The sequence below is a fragment of the Emydura macquarii genome, unplaced genomic scaffold (assembly GCF_026122565.2).
Source record: "Emydura macquarii macquarii isolate MOO-44397 ecotype Brisbane River unplaced genomic scaffold, CSIRO-AGI_Emac_v2 contig_1253, whole genome shotgun sequence".
Lineage (NCBI taxonomy): Eukaryota > Metazoa > Chordata > Testudines > Chelidae > Emydura > Emydura macquarii.
In genome coordinates, this window is record NW_027131390.1 from 254,572 (window position 1) to 277,490 (window position 22,919).

Here is a 22,919-nt window from a genome sequence, read left to right on the forward strand (position 1 = left end):
GGCTTCCTCCATGAAAACAAAAGCAATGTGGGCAGGGGACAAGGGAAAGAAGGTTGGGAATATGGCAGGATAAAGAAACAGAACCTCATAACTTAACCCCATCACATGGCAGTCGTCAGTGGCGCCAGCAAATCCTACATTGTTTTGTATTTCAGCTTGTGCTGTGTGTCTAGGCGACACCCCAGACAGGATGGCTGCAGCACTAGTCGACTTAATGGTGCATTAAGGAAACTCACAGGTACACTGGGTCAAGGGGAGAAGCCAGAGATACACCTGATGAGTCATCAGGACTTACTCATGTGACCCTAGACGCCATCTAATTTCTGTAAATTTCCACAAGAAGCATGGAAAAGGCCAGAGGACATAAAAGGCAGCTGCATCACATCCATTTTGTCTTCAGTTGTCAGTCTTTTCAACTACCTCTGGATCAACTCATCTGCAACTGAAGCTGTGAAACAAAGGATTGAAACCCATCCAGGTACTGGATGTACACCAGAGGGACTGTACAAGCCTGCAAACTCTACAATTCTAATGAAAAATCTGATATATGGACTTTCCAATCATTTGTATGTATGTGATTGCTTTAATCCTTTAACATTTCTCTTATCGTTTGTTATTTCCTTTTATAATAAACATTTAGTTTTAGTTACTAAAGGATTGGTTGGCAGCGAAGTATTTTGGGTAAGACCCACACTTATACTGATCTGGTAATGCGGCTGACCCTTTGGGGGTCAGGAGAACCTTTTTGATAAAGAGCAGAGAGGCTTAAATACCTTCTCTCTTTAATGGACCTAGTGGCTGATTAGGGCCAGAGATGGAAATGCAGTAAAGGGGGCTGTGCATATTTTGTTTTTAGCTCCTTGATAACCAGTGTGGGGAATCAGAAGCACTGTTTGTAGCTGGTTGGGAAGGCTGACTACAGTGTCACCCACCAGCGCTGGGAGAACCTGCTCTCCTTTTGCAGCCTGCCCTGACCTTGGCATTTTCAGATGGTCTACCCTAGGCACGGACAGGTTACACCAACTGTTGTGGAACTCTACCGGGACCTGAGTAACAGTAAAGCTCTTATGCCCAGATTCATGAAGGGGTTTAGGTTCCACTGCAACCCACAAAACTCCCACCAATCGCTGTGGGTGCCTAAACTCAATCAGCACCTAAATTGTCAGGGTAAAAGTTCCTGCCTCTTGGCATGTGCACTGCTGGCTCCCTCTGGATGTCCAGTCTCCTGCCTCCCATCGAAACCCAGAACTGTCCATGAACCTGGAGAAGGTAGGTGTTCACCTGCCTATCACATGTATGGCCCGATCCAGCAGGCATGCCCAGAGGCCACCAACTAGTTTGGGTCCCATTCAAAATGGAGGAGGAGGAGTTGCTGCCACCTACCTTATAACCTGTAGTCGTAGATTCATTGATTCTGTGATTTTTTGCCTCACTTGTCAAAAGAGTCACACTCCACCACTGGTGGCACCAGACTTGATGCAGTATTCCAGCAGTGGTCACACCAGTGTCAAATACCTAGGTAAAATATCCTCTCTACTCCTACTTGAGATTCCCCTGTTTATGCATCCGAAGATCACATTAACCCTTTTGGCCACAGCGTTGCACTGGGAGCTCATAGCCAGCTGATTATCCACCATGACTCGCCCATCTTTCTCAGAGTCACTGCTTCCCATGATAGAGTCCCCCACTGTGTAAGAATGGCCTACATTCTTTGTTCCTAGCGGTATACATTTTCATTCAGTCATCTTGGATGTATTTCTAAAAGATATGCTCTCAGAATTATTTTGGGGAAGGTCCATGGGCTGTGGTATACAGGTCAAACTAGATTTTCATAGTGGTCCCTTTTGGGCATGGAATCTATAAATATTACAATGTGTATTGTATGCTTGCACCCAGCTTATGAACGGATGCCGCTCACTCTGTATCAGTGACCTGTCCTTTTCATTACTGACACCCCCATCCCCATTTTTGGGTGATCTGCAAACTTTATCAATGATGGTTTTATGTTTTCTCCATGTCATTAATAAAGATATTAAATAGTGTAGAGTCAAGCACTGATCCTTGCAGGACCCCCTATAAACACACATCAATGATGATTCCCCATTTATATTTACATTTTGAGACTTATAAATTAGCCAGCTTTTAATCCACTTAATATATGCCATGTTAATATTCCAGGTTTTTAATCAAAATATCATGCGGTACACTATTACCGTTAACAAGCAAATTTGTACTCTCATTCAAAAAATATATCAAATTAATTTTGACAGGATCTGTTTTCCATAACTCCATGTTGATTGGCATAAATTATATTACTCTCCTTTAATTTTTTATTAAGTCCTATATCAGACACTTCCTTATCATGCCTGGGATCAATGTCATACTGACAGGCCCATAATTACCCAGGTCATCTGGTTTACCTTTTTAGATATTGGCACAACATTAGCTTTCTTCCAGTGTTCTGGAACTCCCCTGGTACTTCAGGACTTAATGAAAATTAACATTAGCAGTCCAGTGAGTTCCTCAGCCAGCTCTTTTAAAACTCCTGGATGCAAGTTATCTGGGCCTGCTGATTTAAAAATGTTGAACTTTAGTAGCTGCTATTTAATTTCCTCCAAAGTATACAAGAAATATCCCAGTGCAGCTAATGCCAGAAAGACTAAGGTACGCTGAACTCTTTACACTTGTGAGGCAGCGTCTCTAGCAATTTTAAATTCAGAGCTGGCCCTCAGTCTCCAGGGAATTCAATCTGCTCACCTGGAGATGGTGCTGGGGTCCTACAGCAACTTGGAGAGATGCTTGTCTCTGAAAGAAGCAGACTTCAGTCTACCTTCTGGAGAAGCGACATGAATGTCATTTGCTTGCTGCTCCTTCCTCCCCCTCCTCATCTGACTCTTCCGACCAGCTCAAGCTGTCGTCTGACTCTTCCCATTGAGCTCCTTTGGGTTCCTCAGCATCCGTAGTAGCTCTCTCAGTCTGCTCTTGTCTGGTCTGAGAGCTGCGCTGGAGGTGCTCCAGTTTGGCCCAAGTCATGGGAATGGCCTTTCGCAGGGAGATCTCCACCTTTGTGGGCACCATGTTTACAAAGCTCTTCTGTACATCAATGACCTAGAGCGAGAATGGGGCAGGCAAGTCACAGCAAGCAAGAGTGCAAAGGGCATTCGGTCAGATGCACTAGCTGGACAGGCATTTCTTACTGCCGTTCTATGCAGAGCCCAGCCGTGCAGCTGCTGCCTTCCTTGAGAAGCTAGCTAGAAGACACTGTAAAGACAAGAGACAGAGCAGAATGTAAACCAAAGACTTGTGTACCTCGGACATTCATACCGTGATTTCTCGAGGAGTCTCTGATATTTGTTTTGCTGATGCTCTCTTGTGGGGGGCTGGAAAGAGCGGAAGGTCGCCCAGGGAGAGGGAATGGAAAGCACAAGTTGAAACTGGGGTAAATGAGCCAGAACACTTGAGCCTCCACTACAGCAAAGCTAGTACCCTTCTCAGCTACCTAGAAGGGAGGGCGCATGGGTAAAGTCAGGGAGGGCACTAACTGTGTTGCAGTGATAGGCCCAACCAACTGGCTTTCATTTCCATGGATTGGGGGCCTCAGGATGCCATGCAGAGACGTAGGAGTCCCACCTCAGTGCCCCAGGATGCTGTGGTGCAGATGTGGTGCACAGTTGAGGAGAGACACCGCAAAACTAAAGGAACTATAGTCACAGGCAAAGAAAGGTCCAAAAAGGCGTTGCTACAGGAAGATGGTGTGAAGGGGGTAGGGCTATGGAATGCGCCAAGGAAATAAGAGAATTCTCTCTCCTTGCCACTCAGAAGATAGTTGGGGGGGCCAGGAGCAACAGCCTGCAGTTACTGAAGAGAATGTTTAGGCTACATAGTAGTAGAATAGGGAGGCAATCTGGTCTGGAGGACTGAGCACAGTGATGGGCGTCAGGAGGTCCTAAGTCCTAGTCCTGGCTGTACTAGACTCACCATGTGACCTCGGTAAGTCATGTCACTGTCTGTGCCTCAGTTTCTCACACTGTACAAGAGGAGGAATGACAGCCCCTGCTGAAGAATTAGTTTGGTTACGGATTGTAAAAGCACTGTAGGAATGCTGTGAATTATGAGCAAAACTGTCACCTTGGCTGAAATGCGTGGCAGGTTAGTGGGACTGCAGGCACTCTGCCTGATGCAAGATCAGACTGTGTGAGCCAAAGAGCTCGTTCTGGCTGCTGTGTGAGCCCACAGAGAATAGATACACATGCTACACCCCACCTCGACATGTGTGAATGGAGTTGCCCCAGGCCCTACTGTCACACTCAGCTTCTCTCTGGCCTGTTACTCGTTACTCACCGGCTGAATTGTAGGCAGAGCTGGCAGTGCTGACTATACTGAAGATTGGCCAACATGCGCCAATATAAGACCCTGTTTTCAGCTGTATATAACATAGACATTGTTTTGCCCAGGTTAAAACAATTCTTACAGCTCTTTTGTTGAGAAGCTCTAGCACGTCTATGCAGGGAAGGACTTGGAGCAGGAACTTGACATTTGACAGAGGGGTTACGCTGGTGTGAGGGACGTGCCTTTTGCAGTTTGGCCAGTGTATACATCTTTGAGAGAATCTCAGTCTGCACATGTTCAGCAGAGACTTGCTAGACGTTGGCAGTTCAAGTAGCTGAACATTCTGTCTGCACTGAGGATGTTCCAGTCTCCTGCTGCAGGGGCGGAGCAGGACTTCTTCTGCAGTTGCTACTCCCCGCTGTTGTGTGCCACTCTGGGGCTTGACACACGATTGAGAGCATGAAGTCCCTCCTTCTCTCGCTCCATGCTGCCCAGTTGGTGCCAGACAGAGTGAAGGAGAAAGCAACTGAACTCAAATGCAGAGGGGACAAGAGAGAGACTGAAGGTGGGGCTAGCAGAGGGAGTAGCTTGGGCCAAGGAACTTTGGACTGGGAGCTAGTGGTGATACTGGGAATGGCTGGGCAAGGAACGTGAGAGCCAATGGGGGGAATGGGGACAGGACTGGGAGCACTGGTGTCAGAACCAGGAGGGTCCAGGGGGCCGTGCCTCTCCCCCTTTTTAACAAAAGAAACATATGCACTGTTTGAAAAACATGATCATACTGCTAAAGGCCAAGATGCACTATGAGATCAGATTAGATCATTCCTAGATCTCCATTACAATCCTAGACAATCACATGATCATGTGAACAAAACTGTATTAAGTTTACATTTTGTGTTTTAGAGATAGCATATTGTCTCTGTCTGCTATAGCCTGTTAATGGTGTTTGTTAGGTTTTCTAAAACTATATTTAGGGTTTTATTTAACATTAGAAAAAATAATTTTATATAGTAGCTCTTATATGGGGCAAGTTCACTTCCCTTCAAAGGAGTTTGTTGTTGTTATTATTTATTTATTTTGCTGATGCCATTTTTCCAAGGAAATTTGCAATTTAGGGTTAGGATTGTTGAAACAGGCATTGTATATAAACAAGGATGATTGGATTGTAATGTTACCGAATTGCACGTTACAATTCAATCATAATAATAATGGAGCACACGCAGTAAAATGATAAATGCAAGTGAAGTACAATACATGAAGTTGAAAAATAAAATGCAGTTCCGATGTTTATAACTAAAGCTGTCTCTTTTTTCATTTGTTTGTACTATAATTATATCTTAGCTATTATAATGTGGCTAGATTTTGTATTCTGGTTGTTCATGTTACAGCTGTACTCTGCAGGGTATTTAAGTAATACTTTAATTCCCCCAACACTTTGGCCTTGCCCCCCCACCTCGGGAAGATTGATTGGATGTGCAAGGGGAGAGGATACTGGAACTGGCTGGGGAAGGTGACTGGGACAAAGAGGGAGTGTGTGTGTATGGGGGTACTGAAATCAGATGAGGAGCCTGGATTGTGGGTGAGAAGATGGGACTGGCTGGACAAGGAGACAGAAGGGAGAAATGAAGAACACCTGGAAGCCCTTGCAGCTAGTTAGCAAAGCATCAGCCAATGTGGTGTTGTCTACAGATCACAGAACTGGTTGATGGCAAACAGTCTCTTTTCCAGCACTACAGCCTCTCCATTTCAGCTCTGCCCATCCTCCCAACAGGTTTAAAATGTTGACATCCTTCATGATTTAGCTCTCAGGCAGAATGAAAAGGCAAAGGAGGACGCACTGAATCCCTCGCAGGACAGGTACGGTGGCACATGACATGGGGGGAACAGGGAAAAAGGGGGGGAGTCACATAATCCTTGGTATGTGAAGAGGAGACTGGGAAGCACACAAAGTGCCAGGTGTGAGAGGGGGTGGGTGCACTGCAGGGAGTCCCTGAAACCTGGGAGGTGGGAGAGTGGCCCCCAGGGAGCTTGTTGTAGAGAAGGGAGGAATGAAAGGAACTCCTGCTGTGTACACTGTATTCAGTATACAGACACTGCAAAGTGTGTCGTCCTCTAGTAAATTAGACACAAAAACCATGTTAGCAGAATGTTAAGGTTGCAAAGCCAAGCATTCTAACGTTAGGAAATGCTAGAAATAAGGCTGCAAGTGCACCCTTAATTTGACACCCCTTGTGTGCATGCATCATGATATGCTCTCTAATTACATGATCACTAGTATTTTTTCCACATGACCCATTACATTCAATGCAGAGGATGCAGCTATTCAATTAAAGTCTTTAACATCAACAGGACTGAATAACTTACATGCCAAAGTACTAAACCATATAGTCAAGGTGCTCTCTGAATCATTAATGTTGATTATAACGAATTTTGGAACATTGGAGAAGTTTCAGAAGACTAGGAAAATGCCAATATTTAAAAAGATAAAGAAGATAACTATATGCCAGCCAGCCAGACACTGATCCCAGGCAAAATCCTTGGAAAGGCTGCTGTGGGATGCCCTCAGCAAAGAATTAACAGATGGTAGCATAACTGATGGCACTGAACATGCTTTGATGGAAAACAGGTGGTCCTGGGATGAAACAGAGCTGTATAGATACTACAGTGATGAGTGCCAAGAAAAGCCCATGGGGAAATGACATTTTATTCAGAGCAGAGTTTGAATAGTGTGCTGTAAATAAGGCCTGGGGTCACACATTAGTCAACAAGAAGAAAAACTGTTGAATTAACACCACCCATCCTGTGCACTGAATGAGACAGGAATCCTGTGGAAAAAAAACATACACCCAAGAGGGCAGAGTTAAGGTTGCACAGGCATCCTTAATGCTGGCCTTTCATAACTTTTAAGTGCTTGACTTTTGAATAATTTTTTAAAGCTGGAATATAAGCTCTTTTTGGGCAGGGTCTGGCTCTTGACTTGTTTCCGTGAGCCACCTAGTACACTGCTAAGCACAGGCTAAATCATAGCAGTGAAAGTCCCATGGATTTCCTGAAGCTCTATACAGTGTCAGGAGACCCATGCTGCCTTAGCTACCACTGCACTTCCAGCTGCCCACATCCCTCCAGCTGCAAAGGAAAAGAAATATCCAAAGCTGAGTAGAACAGAGTCTCCTCTGGTTCTGGGAGAGATGGAATCAAGTGGGGATGGAACTGGGCTCAGGTCTTGGGCACTGTTACAGCCCAGGAACAAACGTGTCAGAAGGTAGCTGCCCCAGTAAGCAGGGTTGGTCTAGCTCCCCAGTGTCAGAGCAGCAGTGGCCAGTGAAACCAATGCAATTGGTCGGCGTTACCGCAGGGGCTATGAAGGCCTGTCAGAGGACAGGAACAGGGGCGAATTAGTGGTACCGCTAAATAAAGGGGCTTACAGAGAAGCCACCACAGAGTGGTGCTCGCTCCCGTGGTGGGTCCCAACCACTAGCTGCTGTTCCGGAGGAATAACGAAGCTGCCTGATGCAGATGTCTGGAGACACTGCAAGGAGTAAGAAAGGGGAAGGCTCCCTGCTGGATCCTCGTAGCTTGAGGAGTCACTGAGGGAAAAAGGGCCACCTGAGGGGGAGCTGGCTAAGGCCCTACAGCTGGCAAAAGGACAGCTCAGCCCAAGGAGGAGAACTGGGGCTGCTGCCATAAGGAGAGACCGTGCCGTCTGAAGCACAACCCCAGCTCCAGGAAGGTGTCTGAGGTGGGGGGTGTCTCCTGAATTGGGACACAGAACAGTGTGACCTGGGACAACTAACAAAGCAAGTCTCCTCTAGGCGGGGGGTGCAGGGTGCATGTTCTGAGCCAGCTTAAGTCTGGTAATTGATTGAAAGAACCTGAGGGGGGGGGGACAGTGCATGGCAGGGCCACAAGGGGGCATGCTGGAGAGGCTCGACTCTCGATAAAGTGATGGCCCCTTGCCTTATGAGAAGGTCCAAGGTCAAACTGTGGGATGCCAGCCCAGTCCAAGCCAGTGCCAGAGGCTCCAGAGAGTCAACGTTTGTACATGCAGTGCTTCCCCAAGAGTGCTGACTGCTCTGGGTCCAGTTCAGGGGCCACAATGCAAGGATGTCGATACATTGGAGGGGTTCAGACTGATGAAAGGGTTAGAAAGCATGCCTGTTAGTGAGCTCAGTTTGCTTATCTTAACAAAGAAAAGGTGAAGGGGTCCCTTTATCACAGTCAGTCAGCCAGCATCTACATGGGGAACAAATATTTAATACAGTAGAACCTCAGAGTTACGAACTGACCGGTCAACCACACGCCCCATTTGGGATTGGAAGTACACAATCAGGCGGCAGCAGAGACCCAAAAATGGCAAATGCAGTACAGAACTGTGGTAAACGAAACCTACTAAAAACTAAGGGAAAGTTTACAAAACAGATTTGACAAGGTAAGAAAACGGTTTCTGTGCTTGTTTGGTTTAAAGTAAGATGTTTAAAAGCAGCATTGTTCTTCCGCATAGTGAAGTATCAAAGCTGTAGCACGTCTATGCTCAGCTGTAAACTTTTTAAAGAACAACCTAACGTTTTGTTCAGAGTTCCGAACACCCTCCGTTCCCAGGGCGTTCGTAACTCTCAGGTTCTACTGTGAGGTGCTCGTCAGGCTGGCAGAGAAAGGGCTAACACCACCCAGTGGCTGGGAGTGGAAGCTAGACTAATTCAGACTGGAAATAAGGTGCAAACTTTTACCAGCGAGGGCAATGAACGGTTGGGACCAATGTACCAAGGATCATGGTGGATTCTCCATCACAGGCAACGTTTAAATCAAGGTGGGCTGTTCTTCTAAAAGCTCTGCTCTCCGAATGATTCGGGGCAGGTCTCTGGCCTGTGTTACACGGGAGGTCAGACTAGATGGTCACAATGGTCCCTTCTGGCCTTGGAATCTGTGAATCTACATCTTGGCACCTGAGCCCCCTTCCAGACACTTATCACCCAGTTTGCTGGAATAAGGGAACCAAGATAAACAGGAACCTTACCCCCCAGAGATCCAGTTTTGCCTGGAAAGCCTGGTCTCCTTCAAAAGTGATATGGACATCAAGCTGAAAGAGAAACAAGAGAAAGGTCTCTTAGCAAGTAGGGCAAAGAGGGACCAACTCTGCAGAGCCGGTGAGTGATCGAGCAACAAAGACACACAGCGAGGGGAAGGTGTCACCTCTAGAACGAGTGGTGTGCCAAGGAGAGGCGTGGGAGGGGGCCATGGCCCGAGGTGCCAGCCTAGGTGGGGCACCGGCAGGGCCCTTGGAGGAGGAGCCCCCATCGTCCCGGTGACACGCTTAATGGCTGTGCTGACCCGGGCACTCCGCATCCTGGCCCCTCCACCCCTGCGCTGGGCGCAAGGAGAAAGCTGCAGGGATCCTAGCCACGCAGGGGCCAGGTAGGCCCACCGCCGGGCGGCCTGGGGCCATCTGCCCAGCCCGTCACTCCCGCCCCCCGCCAGAGGGGCCGGGTCAGCGCAACTGCTGGGGATGTCAGCAGGGGGTGGCTCCTGGCTGCTCTTGGACAGGACACTGGGCTAGATGGCCATTGGTCTGACCCAGCTTGGCAGTTCCTATGACCAATCTTAACACACCTTATCTACTCTCTACACAGCTTCATTCGCACAGTGAGGGGCAGTGACAAAACAACTCCCTGTGGCTGCATCTCCACAGAGGACAGCCCTCAGGGGAACCACACCACAGAAATTAACAAAGCCCGTTAAAGGCAATCCCCTGCCCTCAGCCAGGGCAGCAATACTCGGATCAACAGTATCTTTAAGGCAGCCAATGGATAGAATACTGCTAGCATGAGGTGGTGTCTCAGCCCATTAGCAGGAAGCAGCGTAGTCCTAGTAATATCAGGTTGTCCCACAAAAACTGAGAGAGGTGGCAACTCCCTGCAGCCACCAGTAGAAAGGAGAGAGAGCTGGGTAGAGCCGGAGGAGGTATCCCATTTTCCTTCTCAGGAGCATCAGGCCTGCCCCACCAGTCTGTGAGAAGTGGGGTGTTTATGGTGCTGTTCTGGAGCGCTAGCATGCATACCAAGTGCCTGCTGGCTGTGACAGTGCCTGGCCTTGAGAGCAGCTGCCTGTTGCTGGGTGTGCTGCGTAGCATGCGGCAGGACAGCATTTTGCATTTCTAGGTCTGTTTGCCCTGACCCCACATACCACAGTGCGATTGGCCTTCACACAGCTGAGTGCTGGCAGAGGATTCTTGGCATAAATAGTCACCACCACTTGGCTGCTGGTTTGATGCCAGTCTTGTCGACAAGACACCAACTTCTTATCCTGGTGAGGAAAAGAGCCTGTTACTCATGCCAGCCTCCAGTGCACACAAGCTGGATCTCCCTCCCAAGTGGCTGAAAAGAGATTTAGCCTCAGAGCTCGGCACTAGTTTGTTAACTACCGGATAGTGTCACAGAACAATGCTACAGGCAAAGCTGGCCCAGCACTTCAAATGTAACACTGGGCGTTTTACATTTTAAATAAAGGAAAAGCGTCATTGCCAAACCAGGCTACAGCCCAATGAGAATAAAGAGGGTAACACCACTGTCACCAGAAGAATTGCATCACGCTTTATATCCACCCTCCTCCTCTTCTACAGCAAGATCCTCACCAGGTTTTCCTAAGGCCCCCCAGGGAACTGGACAGGACTGCTCAAAGGTACACAATTCAGTCTTCCAATAGCATCTAGGGACTTCCGTGCTGTTCCTTCCGCCCAAATGAAACCTCTGTTTCCAGCCATGGACCTCTCGCGCTCATCGCCCCAGTGCGGGAACACTTTGGGGGCTGACACCTCTCAACAAAGCCGTTTTAGGGAGACGTTTAATTCAAATCAGACTAACACTGTCATTGCAAGTACCGAACAAAGACATGTTTGGAGCTAGAAATTGTTTGAGAGGCTTTTCCTGTATTCAAAAGTCCAGCTGGCTGGCTGATACTCACTCACCTACTCTGTGTCAGAAGGAGGCTTCATGTCTAGGACATCTTTGAAGATGAAAAGGACCATAAATTGTTTGAACTTCTCTCTCTCAGCCTGTTCTGTGCCTCAACCTCCAAAATACTATAACCAGAGAAACGTTTCCTGAGCAGCCTTTCCCTTTGAAAGCCAGTCAAAGGCTTTGGGAACTTGGAGGTGCTGACACAGGGCTATCTGATCTCTCTCTCTCCGAGCCAGAGAGGACATTAGCTGCCTGCATAATAACCAGAGAGAGGCGAGGAGGGGAGGGGAGGATTGGGCCAGGAGACCTTCCTCCCTAGCAAACAGCTGCTTATATTAAGGCTATGTCTACGCTACAGCCTATGTCTGCATAACGTACGTCACTCAGTGGTGTGACGAAAACACCCACCCGAGTGACATCAGTTATACCAACCTATGCGCTCATGTGCACAGCGCTACGTGGGCAGGAGACAGAGCTTCTGCCGCTGGTGGAGGTGGATTTTTTATGTCAACAGGAGAGCTCTCTCCCATTCATCATCAGCGGATGTACAGCTGCTCCCCGGCAGCGCTGTCTGTATAGACATGGCCTTACACGCAGACCATCTTAGCAGCATGGACTTGGCACTCAGAGTAGCTGAGCTCAGTGCCCCTATCTTGCTAACTAACTCTGCTTAACTTCTCTGTTTGTCACCCACCAGGGGCTTCTAAGGTGTTAAAACGAATGGTGCCAATTCCAGTCTGAGCCATCTGACTAGCAGCAGTAGCAGTGCAGGGAAAGCAACACTCCATTAGGGCATAGGACGTTGTTTGGCTCATGTTACACTAGCTGCACTGGACACAAAGGGGGAGTAATAAACAGCAGTGCCAGCTGAGATGAATACATTGCCGACGTCAGACAGTTGGATGTCCAGAGGTAATAGCAGAATGTTTCAAAGGCCAGGCATGTGCTGGCCTGAGTTTGTCCTCTCTCATGTGGTTTTTAAAAGCGCAGCAGGGCTGGGGCTGGGCAGTACTGAATTGCAAACCTTCAAAGGAAAAGTCAGTGTGTGGTAGAAGATACCCCTTTGCACTTACTGACGGAAAAAGCAGATGCTGCATCAGCTTGGATGTGTCTTCAAGGCCAATTCCCCAATCCCACTGCCTGTTGAAATGCATTCAGCATCCCTTTGAGGGTCACTCATGTGGCGGCTGCTCAGGATTCTGCACTGTCTGGGCAGATTGTATTTATTTTTCCTATCAGGCTTTGACTTTTTAGCTCATTTCCATTAGATTTGGCTGAGGTGGCATTTCTTTTTATGCATCTGTCTCTAGGGTTTGTAACTTTCTGAAATACCTGCCTTCTGAACTAAGCTGCTCATGCCTGGTCTCAGACCAGGGGAAAAAGTGTAAGAAAAGGTTGAAAAAGGATCAGAAATTCAAATCCATTTTCAAATACGATGCTTTCATTTATCCTCAGTTTAAAAAAAAAACCCTCACGAACGTGACATGCAAAAGCTTAAGTTAAGGCAGCAGGTGGAGAAAGGGATGCATTCACTACACTCCAGAAATGCAGTTAAGGTCTTCACAGCCTGTCCTGCTGCCCCTGTCTTCATGGGCACTACGGTATGGCTTATCACATGATGACACAAAGCCTAACAACAACACCTGTATGGTGGTTTCCATCTTCAAAGCACTGCCAGTATAAATAGTGTCAGATTCCTTGCCACTAAGCAAAGTGACACATTATTGAGCAAATAAGAAAATAAAATGGAAAGGACGTTCATTTCTCTCCATCCTGTGACTCCACTAAGCCTGTAAATAAGTGGCATAGTGAGCAGTCCCCGCCCAGTCCCACTCCCTTCAATGCAGGATTATTTACATAAACAATATTAGCAGGATTGGGCACTTCATGCCTAACCTACCCCTTTGTCTATCACTCAAGATGCTCCAATGCAGGTATTTGTGTTTCTGTCTGTGCTGTGTGATCAGGAAAGGAAAGAGTTGGATCATGCACACGCTCGAGGACTCAGAGTTCACATGGCTTCAACCATAATATTACATGAGCGCCCTTTTTTTGCATGTACTATTTTAAGAATTCATTAAGGGTGATGAGTAGATACCGCAGTTACCACCACAGAGTACAGAGCAGGCACAGCTCAGGCTTCCTTTGCTATCTGCTCCCTGCTAGAAGACCTTGGGCGGTGTGCTTCCTGGCAGGCTCACATACCTCCTTCTTTAGCCAGCTGTGTTTTCCAGTGCTGCAGCCCTCTTGCTCCAGAAATGCACTGAAGTCTGTAGTTTTAATGCCACAACAACTCCAGTACTTCATACTGGGGAAAGAGCAAGAAACAAATGAATCTGGGAATGGCGGAAAGGAACAAGTGAGCCTAGGGAAGATGGTTGTTATAGGGGCTTAGGGTTAGAAATAGGTGGAGGCAGAGAGAACTGGCACACTCAAGAGGCTGACCATGGGGGATATGGTACCGACAGCTCCAGTCTGAACAAGATCAGCCAGGCCCAAGCAATGTGCCCATCCGCTCGCCTTTGTGTGTGAAAGGAGCTGGTGCCTCATATGTCCACACGATAAAAATAACAACCCCAAACTGTCTGCTGTGTTCGAGGGGCTGTGGACTGAATGGGCCCTAGGATGAGCTCCTCTCAGCCCTACAGGGACCCTCCTTGTAGGGAAGCTTGCTGTGCTGCTGCCTGTTCTGCCGCTGAATAGCGGGAGAGCGGGCCTCGGGCAGGCAGCTGGACGCTTTTTACAAGGCTGGAAATCAAAGTACCCTGGTCCCAAAGGATGTTGCTTACCCCTCATGGAAGACAGGAATTCCTGGGTGGAAAGTACAAGCCTCTGTTGCATTCTCGGCCCCCTTATAGCTCTGCAAGAGAAAGAGGCAGTGGGAATGATCAGCAAAGCATGCAGCATACAATGAAACCTTCCCTGCACCTTTAGGGCAGGTGGAAGGATAATTATTCTTTGCTTAAAGTGCAGCTGGCCTCAGACTGCCGGAGCCTCAGGACCTCTCACCGGCTGTCCCTTCCCCAACCCTCCCCTTAAACATCTGGATTAGTTTTAATCCAGTTGAAGTCCCCAGGCCCTGCTGCTCTGGCTGCAGATAAGGTTCTCGGAGGACTTCCAGGGATGTTTTTGACAGCTGCAAAGCGGGGTGGCCTGGGTGGGATTTCCAAGCAGTTTGCGAGGCAGACTCATTTAGCAGGAGTGAGGGTGGAGGGTTTCTTACGTAGGCCTGCTGCGTAGTGCAGCGAGGCACGTTCCAAAGGCACAGCTTCAACTGTCTGTTCGGAAGAGCTAAAGTCTAGGGACAAAGCCATGCTAGAGGCTGGTTAACCAGATTCGTGGGCAGCTCACACTGGGGGTGCACATGCATTCAGTTGTGCACATAGGAATGGGCACAGGCACAAGGATGCAGTTCAAAGTCCCAGCTCTGCCACTCCTTGTGGGGCCAGGGATGCGTCACTCGGATGTTGGGATGCAGTATGGGATGGGAGGCTCAGATACCATGGGCTTGGGGACAGAGACATACACTCAATATTAGCAATTCTCTCAGCCCCTGGCCTGCCACCTTTCCCTCCTGGCCATTTTCATGCTTCCCACATGGTGTGTTTAACTGCTCCCGGCTGGTTTCGCTATCCTTCACACTCCCTGTTCTTTGCTCTGCCTCCTTTCCTTTTCCTCCCAGTCTCTCCCTACACCCTTCAATCTACTTCCTTCTGGATCCCGCTCTCACCCTAATAATCTCCCTCCCTCCTTCCCCAACACCTTGAATTCCTTCCTTCTCCCCATGTTTACGGGCTGCACAGATCCGCCGGGCTGGGTACCCCTACTCTAGGGTCTGGGGTAGGAAGTTACACCACTACAAGGTCACCCGGGTGTGAAATGTTGGTGTGAAAGAGTTGCTCTCTGCCATGCAGACCATTCTAGGGGCTTGCTCTCATGGCCAGTGGGTCCTTCTGTAAGAGCTTTTGGGAAGCCTGTTGGATTTTGGTGCCAGGGGAGTGGAGATGCCATATTTGCCATGGGGCCAGCAGATTCCAAACCAAACCTTCACTGTGCTTGAAGCAAATGCAGCTAGATGTTCCTGTCCCTGGTGCTGACACTTACTTCTTTTGGTGGGCACTAGAAAGAATACAAAAACCTGCTCGCCCCCAGTTGCCAAACAAACCCAGAAAACTGGCCTCTGCCAGTGCTGGACATGAGACTGAATCAGCAGGAAAGGGAGCATGTGTCCAGTGAGCTACAGCTCTGAGATCTGATTCCACAGAGCCTGGGATACCTGGACCTGGACTTTCCAACACAAAGAGCCAAGGGTGCAACTCACCGCCTTACAGCCTGAGTTCTTACAGGAAGTGCCACTTCTAACCTCCGGCATGGCCTCTGCTGCAATCAACACATAGCACAGAGAGCTTTATTTATCAGGCTCAGACATTTACCCAGGCCTCCACGCCACAGACCCATCACCCAGGACCCTGACCCACATTATTCTTCACCATTCCCAGGAGAGCAGTCCATAGCCCCCAGTGCACAGCTCTACCCCAACCACTCACCTGCAGTGCCCCTGCATGACACACATATCTGTTTCTGAGTTGTGCATCCATAATACACAGCCCAAGACCACCCACCAGGCCCATCCCCATCTTCTCACCCCTGCACAAAGAAGCTCCCTCTGGGCACTGATCTTTGGAAGCCAGATTCAGCTTCTCCAGGGTCTCCTCCAGAGATCTGGACACTTTAATCAGCAGTGGCTGGCTTGGCTCATCAGCGCTGGAAAGAAAAACCACACACAACACAACCAAACCTGTGTTGTTTTCCTCAACACTCAGATTAACCTTCCCTGCCTCAGCCTGAGAGGGAACAGGAACAGGCTGTCCGCATGGCAAGGAGGTTCCCATTAGGCAGTAACTGACTCACCTTGGCCTTTCACGCTGCATCATCTCAGCTGATTTTGGTCCTTGGATGATGAGTTCTGTATTTGGCTTCGCCTTCAGCTTGTCTGAGGTCTCCTCTGGCCTGAAGGGCTCGGGGGGTTTCTCATTGCTGTGATACCCCTTCATGCAGCCCTGGAGGGTGGGAGGGGGAACAGAGAAAAGCCTAACCTCCTCACCTGAGGGGCTTTTGGTCATGGTCATAGGATCACAAATTTTAAAGCCAGAAGAGATCATCGTGCTCATCTAGTCTGACCTCCTGCACATCGCAGGCCACAGAACCTCACTCACCCACTCCTGTAATAGGCCCCTAGCCTCTGGCTGAGCTACTGACATCATCAGGTTATGATGTAGTGACTTCACATTACACACAGAGCACGCACCATTTATGCTACTTCAAACCGGCAGGACCCAGGCCCCACACTGCAGAGGAAGGCTGCTCCTGAGGCCCACAAAGCGCAGCAGCCAGGACGCTAATGCAGCAGCCAAGATGTGTGCGATACAGCCCAAGAGCACAGAGAGCCACGCTGAGGCCGGTCTGCAGTAACTATCGGGAACCTGTGCCCAAAAGCAGCCAACACGCACAGCAGGAGTGCCAATGGGCAAGGCCCGCGGAGGGATGCTGGGAGCGACAAGGATCTCCTGGCGCTGGGAGGTACAGTCTAGTTCACCAAAGAACGTCGTGTAAGGTCTCAGACAAAAGCCAGTGTTCCACTGGTCATCAATATTGTCACTAACTGCATGTATAGATGCTGTGTAAGGAGTTATGTACGTATACTGAAAATTATGTTCTTGAGGTCCATGTCTAGGAACCGGCCACTAGCAAAGGTGAAGAACAGGTTTCTGTCAGACAAGAAGTGTCTCCCTGTTTACACATAAATTAAGTATTGTATGGTTCACAATGGGTCACCTCTCCCTTGTCTGAACCGAATGCTAATGAAGAACTGTGAAAACTTCAATGAGAGAAAAGTAACAGGAAAATGCAAACAGCCAGGGGACAGGGCTGAGGTTCACTATATTTGGGGGACAAAAAGACACCCTAGCACCCATCACCAAGAAAGTAACAGACAGCAAGTTTGCTTTGTGACAGAAGGGTCTCAGCCAGGCTTCACTGAAAATGCTGGTGAGATAAGGTTCGTTAAACAAGAGGATAACTTGGTAGGTACATTTTGTCTCTAGAACGCACGTCATGATTTTGATTTGTATGTAACCAATTTTTCCAGTATTCTCACTATCACCTAAATCTCTGTTCTCTGATGATAAACGTAGTCTTGTTTTCACAATAAGGGCTTGTCTACACTTACCTCGGAGATTCGGCACCAGTTGACCAGAGTTACACAAGCTACGCAAAAAACTTGAGTAACTCCCGTCGACTTCTCTGCTTCTCTTCTGTGTGCCGTCTTCACTGCACTGCGCCGACGGGAACCGCGTTCCCGTCGAGGCGGTGCTACGCCACTTGTTAAGGTGGTCTCAGTACGTCAACTTCTGGATCGACTGAGCAGGTCTGCACTGACCGCTCAGTCGATCCAGATAAGTCGATCTGACGGCGGCAAATGAAGACGTAGCCCCAATCTGTCTCCGTGCTGTGGAATTAAGCAAAGTGCTGCTCCTGAGTTGAATCTTACAAGCTGGAGTACCGTTCCTTAGGGAACTGCAGGCCTGCTAGTTTTGTGAGTGTTCCGCAGAGAGGGCCTGGACACTATAGGGAACGCTCTAAGAATTCGGCACTTGGTGTGTGCCTATTACTACCTGTACAGACAGACCGAGGCCAGCAGAGGCCTGGAAGGCTGTACTTGTGTTGCCAGAGGCTGGTGGTTTCAAGGAGCTGATCCGCAGCAGGCACAAACAAGACTTCCTCATGATGAGGGTAGGGTGCCTCACAAACCTGGAGACCTCTGTGGAGCATCACAGAGGGACCTCTGGCTCTTCTTCCTATGTACCAGCCCTTTGCTGCTGAAGGGTAACGTGTATAACAGTTATCCAGAAGGGAGAAATTGCAATAATCAAAACTGGAGCGTCCCTGGGTCTGAGAAGCTCTGTTAGCTATTGGGATGGAGGAGGTGATGGGAGATTGTGATATGTTGCAAATGAAGAAAAAGCAAGATTTGGGTTTAGCCTGGATGTGATGGGAGAAGGCGGGACAGGAGTTAGAGATGGCCTCCAAGTTAACTGCTTAAGTGATAAAAACGAGAGTGGTGTGTCAACAGGAATGAGGAAGTAGAGTTGTTTAGGAAAAAAGGGAAGGAGGTTTTTCAGCCATGTTAAATATGACTGGTGAGCCACGCAGAATCCTTGCGAGACTGAGAAAGGCAGATTCATGCCCATCAACTGATATCTAGGACTCAGATGAACAACAGCATTAGTCTAAGAGAATTCCCACTACAATAGAGGAACAAGAGGAGCTGGGTGGGGGCAGGGAGGGACCAAATGGTGGGCAGGGAATTGGATGGGGAGGAGACAGACTGCATGGAGGCAGTGAACCAGCTGGGACAGGGACAGACTGGCTGGAGCCGGGATGGGGAAATGGACATGGCAGGGACAGACCAGCCATGGATAGGGAACTGGCCAGGAATGGACCAGCCAGGGAGCCAGGGGGTTTTGGTGCTTTGTTTTGGGGGGCCAGGTGTGTCAGGGTGAGGTGGCGGCTGGAGCACCTGAGGGGGATGTTAACATACCTTTATGGAGAGGAATTCTGAGAAGTCTGTGGTTCGTTTCTTGCAACAAGACCAGCCCTGGGCACAAGAACAGAATGTAGATGATCAGGTATAGACAAGTACGCTGAACTCTAGATCCCCTCATCAAACACACACGTCCTTACAGCCTCCATCTCCCTTTGTCCTGCATATGCACATGGATTGTCGCCCAGACCTCAGGAGGTCACTGTGTCTGGCACCTGGGTCTGAACTTATGACAAGAGCTGTACCTTTACCACCTCACTCACCTTCAGGGCATCATGGAATATGGGAACACCTGGGTGATATACACAGGAATCTATGAGCAGAAAACAAAGCAGAGAATGTCAGTGCTTCAGGAAACAAATCCCTAGCCATCAGCCAGCGATCCTGCCTGGCTCCCTTCTGCATCTTGTGACATAGCCCGGGCACAGGCCAGACTAATGAGTAGCTGCATCACCCTGCCGCATAACCTTGGATGCTTTATGATGCTGGCTGCAGCACTTCCCACCTGGGCCGCTCATAAACAGTCTTTCAGGTCTTGCTGGTGGGTAGCTTCTTCTTGTTCTTCCAGCTCCATGGCTTGCTGATGGTCAGCTTCCAGCCACTGCTCTTCTGCCTGCCTTTCTCAGGTCTCCTGCCACCTTTCGTACTCATGTTTTCTGTCTCTCTCTTCTTTCTCCAATCTGGCCAGCTCAGGCCTTGACGTTCTTTTGCTGTTGCTCATTTTTAAGTTTTACTGTCTGTTTCTATTTCCCTTACCCAAAATAAGCAAACAGAAAACAGCAAACTGTAACTTCTCTTTGACTGTTTCCATCTACCACATGTGAGACTCGTATACAATTGCTACACCAGTGCTTAGTGTAAATCTCATGTAACATAACAAGCCATGCATAAACCCTAGTTCACTGTGCCACTGTGACATACCAGCTGCAATCCAGACTAATGAGTAGCTGTGTCACCTCTGCCCTCTTACCACCTGGGGTGCCCTTTACAATGCCTTGCTGCTGTAGCCTCCACCTGGACTGCTCACAAACAGCCTCCAGCATGTAAGACACTGTCAGCTGTGGTCATGTGTGTGAACTGCAGCCAGCCAGCCAGACCTTTGCTCTCATCAGCTTTGGGTATGCTACAGGGTGACCCCAAGACACTCCCCCTCCCCCCCATCTTAGGTTTTCCTCTACAACTATATGTCCTGTAATTCCCAGCCCTCATCTGGACAATACAAATATGATAAGTCTGCTATTTTTAAAGCTAATAACAAACCAGCTTATTATTTTAATTAGTTCTTTAGACACTTCAATTTAAACACACTGGATTAGATCAAACAATACAAAGGTTAACTACAAAGAGATCAGTTGTAAGTGAATACAAGTAACAAGGCATAAAAGTCAGAAGTGGTTACAAGAAAAATAAAGATAAAACACAGTTAGTGCCTAACTTAATGATCTGTGCTCAATTCAAAGCAAAGATTTGCTCAGTACATGCGCTCAACAGTCTTGATGACCAAACTTTTTGGCCACGACCCCTTCTTCTGTTTAATGGCTGCTTCGTTTGTCCCGTCTTGTGCAGTGAATGGATGGACAGAGAGAGGGAGGGTGGCTTGAGGTGTTTGTCCCACATTTTATCCCTCAGAAAGTCAGTCCCTCTCTTGAAAAACATTTCCAGCTGAGATTCAGGAGACAGAGTCTATTTGTAAGGATGTTCCCTGCTGTTGTTCCTCACCTGTTGGAGCTTCTTTTGTTTCCATTCCTGCTTGATGACTCTCTTTATTGCTTAAATATAAATTAAGCAGAGCACCCACTCCTGTGAGACAGACCTGTCTGCCAACCTCCGTTTCGAACATGTGTAGAGATCACCACCCAGGGGCCTCATAACTTCACAGACAATGCTGCCACACATTTGATCAGGGCAATATTGACTAACAGATGATGATGATACCTCACAAGGCATACTCTGACAAAGGTTATTACAACAGAGTGGGGTGTGGACACAGGGGTACAGTCTGTCACGGCTACCCTGCTGGGAGAGCCTGGGGCTGGAATAGCCGGCAGCTCCCCTGCACAGCCAGCACTCCTGCCCTGCTCCCCACAGCACACCCTGCTCGGAGAGGCTGCGACTGGAGTTGGTGGGACATTCCCCACGCATCCACAGCCAGAACTTCTGCACTGGTTCCTACAGTGCCTCCTTCTAGGAGAGGCTGGGAATGAAGTAACTGGAGCTCCCCACAACCAGTGCTCCTGCCTTGATCCAGCTAGGAGCTATTGGGATTAAAGTGCTAAGCTTCCCTTTTGCCCAGCGGAGCGTGCATTCTGTTTGTCTTGAAGCCTACACCAGCCGTCAGTGAGGTGCTTGTCAGAGCAGGAGCCAGCTAGTCCTTGTCCCACAGAAGTGAGGCAGATTGCAACGAGAAGGCTTGCCTGCCCTACCCTTTCTCTAACGCAATCTGTTGGCTCAGTCAGGCTGGGTTATCTCTAGGTCTGGTGTTCCACAGGGTCGCACATCCCAGATTTGCATTTTACACCTGAATGAGATACTCAGCTTGGGACAGGCACCTGCAGTAGATGCCCTCTGGACAGCCACTGCCCTGCCCTGGGTCTCCTGAACCTCAGGAACCAGAGAGGCTGTTCCAGGCCTTGAGGAACCCAGCCCAGCTAAGAACAGTGCCTAGGGCCCCCGTGTACCTTGAACCCCATCCACAGCTGCTGTGCCCCAGTGATTCAGCCCCCGTCTAGAAGGGAGCTCTCATTGATACCAGTTGCCTCCATTTACCTGACATTCACTAGATCACTCACACAGGCTCCTGGCTTATTGGGAGAATTGGCCCTGGCAAAAACATTAAAATGCTTACAACTCAGTGAAATACTTTCAGGGAATTGGATGGGGAAAGGGGGCCTAATTTGTTTTCACACCTAGGGCCCCAGGTTACCGTAACCCTACCATGCAATTCAGGGTGGATTGGTGTCAGGCTATGAGCAAAATGTGCAGCCCATTCTACATTTTCAGACACCATCTATTCATTTTTTCCATGTGCAGCTGAATGCTGCTGACTCAGGCTGGCATCTCCAAGAGCCAGGGAATCAGCTAGAGCCACTGGCTCACTAGAAATCCCACCAGTTCAACGTCTGTGACCTGCCAAAGGGCAAGGAAACGCTGGGACAGATTGAGGAAACCAGCTCACGTCTCAGCTCAGCACCTCCTGTAAACAAAGCCACTTACCTTCAGAGTTCTTATCGGCATCAAACCTTTGCCCACAGCCCTTGTGGTAACACAGCAAATCCATCTCCAAGGGTCAAAGACAATAACTGTAACTCCTGCCCAGTGTGGAAAAGTCCTGTGAACACATTCCTGTCCCTGCGCTAATTAAACTGTCTCCTCCATATCTCTATAAAGCCTGCAGCAGAGAGAGGCTGGAAGGAGAGATGGGATTTATCTATCTTTAGGAGCAGCCAGAGAGGGGCAGTCAGAGAGCAACCCAAAGATGGGCATGTAGGCCCAGCAGCTGTCTGGACGTGTCTGTCAGGTCCCAAGGAACACTCTGTCTGAGCAGACATTTCTGTCCTGCCACCTCCTCCTGAGAGGGAAGGGACTATAGCAATTGCAGGAGGGAAAAGGAACAAAATCAGAAAGAAGCCAAATGTATCCCTAGTGTAAGCCACAAACTTCCATGCCCTGGTGTGAATAATAATACAATCCCTGTGCTAGGAAGGCTGCAGCCAAGGCTATGTTCAGTCAAAAGGCCTTTCTTTGTTCTACTCAGTGACTCCACACCACATTCATGCAGCTTACAGCTGCACAATTTTGCCAGTGACCAGATGAGTCTGACTTTGGGAAACCAAGTTGGCTTCCTCTCCCTGCACCACCGCCATCTGTCATAAGAATGTAGCTAGTGAGTCTATTGAAGAGTCCAGCACAATCATGTATGTGATTGTGAACTGGGGTATTTATTACATGTATAGTGTCCCTGGAGTCCAGACAGAGAACATCCTTACCTGAGTCGAGCAGATGAACAGGTTAGATAACATGCTGAAAGCACGATT

At 48.7% G+C, this 22,919-nt stretch overlaps 1 protein-coding gene across 3 annotated transcripts; it reads right to left on the reverse strand.

Annotated features, from left to right (window-relative positions):
• Window positions 1-2,125: 2,125 nt before the first annotated feature.
• ITGB1BP2 (integrin subunit beta 1 binding protein 2) lies at window positions 2,126-22,446 on the reverse strand. 3 transcript variants are annotated; one of them, XR_010919676.1, is made up of 12 exons: window positions 22,099-22,446; window positions 19,149-19,198; window positions 18,883-18,939; window positions 16,194-16,342; window positions 15,928-16,046; window positions 15,604-15,662; window positions 14,072-14,142; window positions 13,488-13,590; window positions 10,510-10,629; window positions 9,344-9,406; window positions 2,758-3,108; window positions 2,126-2,569 (listed from the first exon to the last, which is right to left on the reverse strand). XR_010919676.1 is itself a non-coding variant. In XM_067547931.1 (11 exons), the coding sequence occupies exons 1-11, from the start codon at window positions 22,160-22,162 to the stop codon at window positions 2,854-2,856; spliced, it is 1,110 nt and encodes a 369-aa protein (XP_067404032.1). In that variant the 5' UTR covers window positions 22,163-22,446; the 3' UTR covers window positions 2,126-2,853. The 3 variants fall into 3 exon arrangements, 2 of the variants coding, with proteins under 2 accessions (XP_067404032.1, XP_067404033.1); XM_067547931.1 differs by having other exon boundaries at window positions 2,126-3,108; XM_067547932.1 differs by lacking the exon at window positions 2,126-2,569 and having other exon boundaries at window positions 2,978-3,261.
• Between the last annotated feature and the right edge of the window lie 473 nt (window positions 22,447-22,919).